Below are 7480 nucleotides of genomic sequence, written 5' to 3'. Positions count from 1 at the left end.
AACACTTGATACGAGAAGATATTGGAGTTCTCTGTAAACAATTTCATGTTATATATGATTGTATAACCTAAAAAAAATAGACAACAACAAAAGTGATGATGGTATATCGCAATGTGTAACTAGTGTGAGGGTCAATAATTTTGTCATAAATGTGGCTTTATGTACTGTGATATAGCAACCAATATAGTTTACAATGTGATTATACAGGAAAGAGATAATTTATGGTGTGATATTATAAATATAAAATACATAATGTTTAGTGTGTACTTACATTTCATGTCTGATTATGATCTGTTTCATATCCTCATTGGAGGAAATGTAAAGCATGAGCTGAATTCATTGCATAAAATCTTTAACTTGTATATTCAGAATTTGTATACTACAAATGATGTATTAACCTAAACTTTATTATGTGTCAATTGTAACATTTTTCCTTTTTCTGTATGATGGTCATCTCTCTTAAGTAACTTAAGTGCCGAATTATTTTGTTTTTATCAGTAATGAATAAATATTCTATAACCATGAATTAAAAACTATTTTTAGTTAAAATATAAGGAATAACTAGAATTGTTGTTGTAGTTACATTGTATAATACCGTATAACCCCCAAAATAATCCTAGCTATTCCTTCAATATTTTTATTTTGTCAAAGATCAAAGAAATATGCAGCATTTGATATCTTGAAATTGTCACACTTAAATATGAATCTTTGAAAAAAAAAATGCATGAAAAACTAATAAATCCGGATTTTCCGCTTTCCGTCTCCTTTTTTACTTCTGTCTATATTGTCAATATCATTTCCCAAATTTAGAAAAAAATATTTAAAATACTTCCAGGACAGGTAAACCTTCGATATTTTACATATATCTCCAATGAATGACAAAGAAAGTATATTTTGGTCCATTCTCTTGAAATTGAGCGTATTTAAGGTCCATATCCCTCCGTTTCGGTGATACAGCGGCAACGAAAATCGTACCGTGAATCTCGGCTATTGCGCGTCTTTAAATGATAAATAAAAAATATTTCCAGTCTAATTTTACTACCTATCTATTACATATAGCTCTATTGGGTTATAAAGAATGCATATATGGGTCCATTCTCTCGAAATAATGCCAATTTAAGGCCCATTGCCCTCCATTTCGGTAACGAAAATCGTGCCGTGAATTGTGTTATTTTGAAAAATTAATTTAAAATAGATGTAAACAAAATAAACGCCCAATCTTCTACACATGACTCCAGTTGGTGATGAAGAATGTGAATTAGGGTCCATTTTCTTGAAATAATGCAAATTTAAAGTCCATTTCCCTCCATTTCGGTAAATCAACTCCATTCCGGTCCATTTCGGTAAATATCCCAACCGTTGCACGCGTATCAACAATCAAAACCATGTGACAGTACTAGTGGAAGTGATTTACCTCGTGGGGAAAGAAATGAGCTCAAATCATTATGTTACATATTGCATAGCATACGCACCATTCTGCATATAAGTAGATATTTTTTATGTTACGTGATACCATCTACAAACCAAGCATACCTGATCGGGATTCACATAATAAATTCACCATTTCTTCCAAGCTACTGGATGTTGACAAAACTATGTGCGTTCGTACAACAACATATTTGGTAAAAGGCGCGTTTGATTATGTTTCTTTTAGGGGGTGTTGCTGTATAAAATATGTAACAAACAGCGACAGGTATTTTGTTTAAATACAAGTTCCTGGTATTTTCTTATAGTAGATAATGTAGTTTAGTTATTTTTGTGTCATTCTTAAAAGCGTCTTCAACCAACAACAAGCGCCGCCAGACACTTTTTTTTAAATACCGAATAAAGTAAGCGACAACAGAAGATATGTGTTGTTCATAGTTATGATGAAAAGTGTTAAATGTCTGTTCTTGTCAAACGATATCTATTAAAAGTGAATTTCATGTTTGCATTCTTATGCACGGCTTTCGATTCCAAATGGAGCATCAAGCCGCTTACAATACACAACAATGTACAAATGAGATAAAGTAATTAGTTAATTCTTCTTCTTCTTCTTCTTCTTCTTCTTCTTCTTCTTCTTCTTCTTCTTCTCTTCTTCTTTCTCTTTTCTTCTTCCTCTTCTTCTTCTTCTTCTTCTTCTTCTTCTTCTTCTTCTTCTTCTTCTTCTATTCTTCTTCTCCCGGTCCGATCCGGTTTTCTTACTCTCCACCCTGTGAAGAGTACATACCGGATCGTAGCGAAGCTGCCTAATGAGTATCCAGGGAGGAATGAGTGTCTAGGGAGTGTCCAGGGAGGTTTTCGCATGCCCAGGAATTTGTGATTTAATTTTTATTTTATTCCGAATTATAATTTTGATGCACTTACCTTGCTGCATGCAAATTTTAAGGTTGATCTTAACAGTAGAAAGTACCGAAATACGTCGACAAATGTTATGTTTACGAGGGAGGAATGAGTGTCCAGTGTTCTACGATTTATCACAACATCGATGGTGATAAAAATTGACTTGAAAAAGTAACAAATCATGATCACCAACATTATATGTGTGATGTTTATCTTAAATGGAAAAACAATGTCATTTTATCTAAATTATTAGTTAATTACGCTGCATAATGAATCCACGACATCCTAATTATGGTCCGGCAGGTTACGAGGAAAATGTATTTATGCATAGGTCACAACCTCTTATACACGTTAAGTGGGATTATAATGTCAATCTAAAAGGCAGATACATCTTTACGTATATTTTATATTATCTCATAGTATTTATAACGTTACTACACTGTATGATGATAAGACTAAGCTTAGTGTTCGCAAACTCTTTACTCCAGCGAACCGGTCACCCAACCCGCTCTAGGGACCGTTCAGTGTAGCTATGTAGTTCTAACAGGAAATGTACGCACCAAACATTTAACAAACACACAGAAGACGCTTCTAACATTTCTAACATTTGGAAACTACGGTTATTAACTCGTTTGGTATAAAGATGTAAATAAGATTAAACATTGCTCACTTTTGGTTTTAAACAGCAACAAATGTTCATGAGTTCATCAAGTGTAAATTCGACCTCTGTCCAGCGATTTCAGGTCACGTGATGCAATAGCCAAATTATAACCGACTGCGTATTATCGAAGGAATACCGTGGTCATGACAACGGATGACGAGTCCAATTTTTCTATGGAAGAATTGAGCAATATAATCAACGCTGTCAAAGGAAAAGGTTAAAATGTTCAGCAAAAGCGTGGAGTTAGATCTAAGTCCGTGGCAAAACTGAAACCTGAATATGGAATAAACAAGGAATATTGCGTTCTCGAACTTGATATATCAGTAAGACTTGTCCGATGACCCGTCCGTGAATTAAAAAGAAAACAGTTACATTGTTATGTATTTTATATAGGATGGAAGTCATGTTGCACTATATAACGGCCAATTTGTGGCTTTCTGACTTTTCAGATTCAAAGCTAGCACTAAGTGATAATGGACATAAGACTTGTCTGTTATTATAATTAGGGTGTTAGAAAGAAACTTATTGCAAAGCCAGGCAGAAACCATACCATTTCAATCACAATGATATTCAATATACAGTCATCTGCATTATATGTAAAGCGAATAATATCAAATTTTTACTTTTTACACAAATAATGTATGTATTAAACGTGTCACAACGTTTCAAGACCGACTGGTCCCGTTGTCAGGAAATGAATAACAATGCGTACATTGTTTATCTCCAAACTGATAATATTTCCAGACTGATATATCGTATTGAATGGAAAACTAATACTTTATTCCAGATTTTACCAAGGTAAAAAAATGTATGATATAATGTTGCACAAAAAGCTGAACAAATGGTGGAAATAGGCATATAAAACATCAACCGGAAAGTGTGTGATTTAGGAAGACTCGTTCTAGCTTGGTTGATCAATTCTAATACTCTATATAACTGATATGAAATGGTTAATCTAAAGTGACTTGAACAGACAAAAAGAAAACACAGAAGAGTACATAATGTCTTCAGGACTCTTTATTGTTCTACTGTTACATCCCGTGACTCTGCCTATACACGTACTTGATATATACTGTGAGCGTGTCAACCTCCTACACCCGACATCTGCACACCTTTTCTGAAAACTAAAACAGCATCATGGTTAATTCCGTAAGAATTGCTGTATTTTCAAAAATAACAAGTACGAAATTATACAAATAAATAAATCGTTTCGAAAAAAAAGATGGTGTACATAAATTATGTGTAGTTGAAAAATATGGTTTTTACTGACCTCATCACAGACAGCTAATGAAAGTGTTTAATAAACTTGAAACCATACCTCTATAGTAGATGTCATAAACTATCGAAAATATAGATCGTTCGAACAATAAGCTATGGTTCCCGGAGCAAGGAAGTCGGAACCTTAACATTTTTCTTGATATCGAAGCACCTGGTTTCGGTCCATTAATTAAGCCTGTGCTTTGTTTTTATGAGTTGTATGTGTATGAGTTGTGTGTGTTTTCTTTTTTAACTTATCGCAAAAACCACAAACAAAATCGTACTAATCAATGACAGATTACCAAAAGTATTTCAATCGAACTAATCCGGAAAATATATTTACCACGAATCTTTCACAAATGAACGACCTTTGAAGGTGGCACTCGTCGTCGTCCCAGCGGAAGTCCTTCCTGGCCCACATCAGCATACAGTCCTGGTTTCTACCTCTATAGCTGTTTGGTTCCCCTCTGGCCCAGTCTGTACAGTCTCTGTTGACAGGGAATCCGTTAGTCGGATTCCACACCCACTTTCCCTCTTGTCTGATGTCATTTCCGCCGAGCCAGAAATCTCCCCCTAAAGACATGTATGTAAGGCACTCGTAAGACACGTGGTAAGAGACACAATGTTATAATGGAAATGCATTAACAAGGGGGTATGCTTCTTAAACAGACATTTCAGTTGATCCATGGTATTAAGCTCTTTCAGAAGTACATTTGTAAAATAATATTTCCCCCAGAAATTTAGGAGTAAAAACACATATCAAATATAAACGACACTTGGGGAGTTTAAAACATACGATTAAGGGGCTAATAAAAAGCCTGTTACATATAATTATTATTGTTCTTTAAAAAAACATGGACATTTTAGCTCATTTAGAACCCCTTCCCGTCAAGAAAATAGGTTATATCCTACCACCCATTCCGAATAGTCCGCCAACGATTTGTTATTCTGGCGTAGGTCAAACCCTCGTGACGCAGATTTACGTGGGCATTTTACATATTCTATACAATTTCTACAGAGCAGTGTTTAATGTAACCATACAAATGGTTATATCTAGTTATTGTGGGTTACTTTAAATAAATTTAACGTTTCAGTGGAATTATGTAAGTGTTCAGATGACCATTTGTTATTTTTCACAGTAATTATCAATCAAGGAGAACTCTCATCTGAAAAAAAGTAAACGGTAACATTAAGAAATTATATACAAAATGTGTCTGTACATAAGCTACGTGTTTGGTAAATTCTATATCTGTAACTTGTTCAATGGGAATGGAAATCATAGTAACTTGAATCGTAAAAATACTTACGGCGTAATCTTCTGGCGTATCTCTTGACCCACCATAACTCCGATGGACTGTTAAATGAGACGAGAGCCCCTCCCGCAGCAGCACAGGTAAACTGTGTGAAATAAAGGTAATATATAACTACTGTCAGAATGGTAATAAATATAAACTCATAATGCATTTGTAATCATCCGTGAATTAATTGGTTAGATACAAGATACCATTTAAAAATCTAATCTTGGTCGTCATTTTTTTTTAACTCAAACATAAATATATGATTTTGCGATCATGAAATTTCTCTTTCTTGATGGTAACATTACTGCTTCCCCATTGCTGTTTACATGTCTCAGTTGATTAAGTGTTCAAGAGCTTGTCTGGAATATTATGATTTCCACAATGACGGACAAACGCACGATTTGGAGAGGTGAAGGTTGATGAAAAGTGTTGAGGTCATCATCATGATCTCATTGGAAGTATTCTTTGTGCTATATAAAGAATGTTTATTGATAATGCTCATTAATGTTTGTTGTTTCGTTATCACTGCCCTGATTCTTGCCTTAAGGACATGACATTACTTGGATTTTATCAAGCTTTACATAAATGGTGTTGTGTCTGCAGCAAAAGGCTGTTCCCCTTCCGGAACACATGGTGGTATTCTGTTTGTACGTTTTCATTTAACACTGTGCGGGTTGATAACCTATGAAGTCTTTTTTTTGTGCATGCTTGAAATTCATTGATAAATTATTTATCTACTTCATATTCATAGATCAATCTTTTTTTTATTAAGTAATATTTCCTGTTTATATCTTTTTTTTTATATAATATTTTAGCAATTATTTATACTCAAATCATATTTTCTGGAAACGATGCAAAATTATTCCCCTTGTCTGAAATATGATAACAGACCAGAAAAATCCGTCAAGAACGTCGGATATATAATACTAGACAATCTTATATATGATAATACTAGAGCGTCTAAATAATACAAGGACATCTTATATATAATAATGCTATAACTTCTAACATATTATAATACTGCAACGTATTTTATAATGTTAATACTAAAATGTCTTGCTTATTAAATTCAAATGCATAAAAGAAACATGTAAAGAGAAGATGTCATGAGTTTCCCTTCATATAAGATCTATGAGACGATTTTTTTTTTTTTTTTTTTCATAATTTTTGCAAGCCTCTGTATTCTTAATCTTATATGAAGGGATATCAATCAGATTTGATTTACCAGGTGACATATAACCATTGTTTAACTTCATCATAGTTTGTTTGCCATCTGCCATCGTAAGCTGATCGTCAGCATTTTGCAAAACCCGAAGTAGGCCCCATTTACCGACGAAAGGAGAAATAGTTTTATACATAACCTAAATTATTGAAGTTGACGTTTTAATTGTATAAAGCCATATCGTCCTGTATCTAACACACACATAGAATGATTTACAACTGTAAAATTGTTATTTGCGATTAAAATAAAAGTTCAATAAATTGAGCGCACTTCGTATGTGACGTCTCTTGGCGAGGAAATGGAGACACGTAGTTCACCCACTGTCGGTGTCATACACCTAACGTCATACACCAACAATGGACGGGACGTTTACTTAATAACGTCATACACCAACAATGGACGGGACATTTACTTTGTAACGTCATACAACAACAATGGACGGGACATATACTTAGTAACGTCATACACCATCAATGGACGGGACGTTTACTTAGTAACGTCATACACCAACAATGGGCGGGACATTTACTTAGTGACGTCATACACCAACAATGGACGGGACATTAACTTAATAACGTTATACACCAACAATGGACGGGACATTAACTTAGTGACGTCATACACCAACAATGGACGGGACATTTACTTAATAACGTCATACACCAACAATGGACGGGACATTTACTTAGTAACGTCATACACCAACAATGGACGGGACAT

General features: G+C 34.3%; 3 protein-coding genes across 3 annotated transcripts in view; 1 reads left to right on the top strand and 2 right to left on the bottom strand.

The window, feature by feature from the left end:
* LOC110443032 (gastrula zinc finger protein XlCGF57.1-like) overlaps positions 1–1609 on the bottom strand; it is a 15699-nt gene extending 14090 nt beyond the window's left edge. Inside the window, exon 1 of the mRNA XM_021486981.1 lies at positions 1534–1609. The gene's annotated coding sequence lies outside the window, so the exon portion shown is untranslated. The remainder of the gene's footprint in view (positions 1–1533) is intronic.
* A 2373-nt stretch (positions 1610–3982) lies between these two features.
* Positions 3983–7480, bottom strand: part of LOC110443034 (perlucin-like protein) — a 7388-nt gene continuing 3890 nt past the window's right edge. Inside the window, exons 3-5 of the mRNA XM_021486983.1 lie at positions 5548–5638; positions 4584–4813; positions 3983–4107 (exon numbers count right to left, since the gene is read on the bottom strand). Of these exons, the coding sequence (XP_021342658.1) occupies positions 4075–4107; positions 4584–4813; positions 5548–5638 (354 nt within the window). The 3' untranslated portion in view covers positions 3983–4074. The remainder of the gene's footprint in view (positions 4108–4583; positions 4814–5547; positions 5639–7480) is intronic.
* Positions 5654–7480, top strand: part of LOC110443033 (putative uncharacterized protein DDB_G0282133) — a 2615-nt gene continuing 788 nt past the window's right edge. Inside the window, exon 1 of the mRNA XM_021486982.1 lies at positions 5654–7478. Coding sequence (XP_021342657.1) covers positions 7059–7478 — 420 coding nt within the window. The 5' untranslated portion in view covers positions 5654–7058. The remainder of the gene's footprint in view (positions 7479–7480) is intronic.

This window comes from Mizuhopecten yessoensis, unplaced genomic scaffold (genome assembly GCF_002113885.1).
Source record: "Mizuhopecten yessoensis strain PY_sf001 unplaced genomic scaffold, ASM211388v2 scaffold716321, whole genome shotgun sequence".
NCBI lineage: Eukaryota > Metazoa > Mollusca > Bivalvia > Pectinida > Pectinidae > Mizuhopecten > Mizuhopecten yessoensis.
The sequence above is the reverse complement of the archived record's forward strand: the minus strand, read 5'-3'. Positions and strand labels throughout refer to the sequence as shown.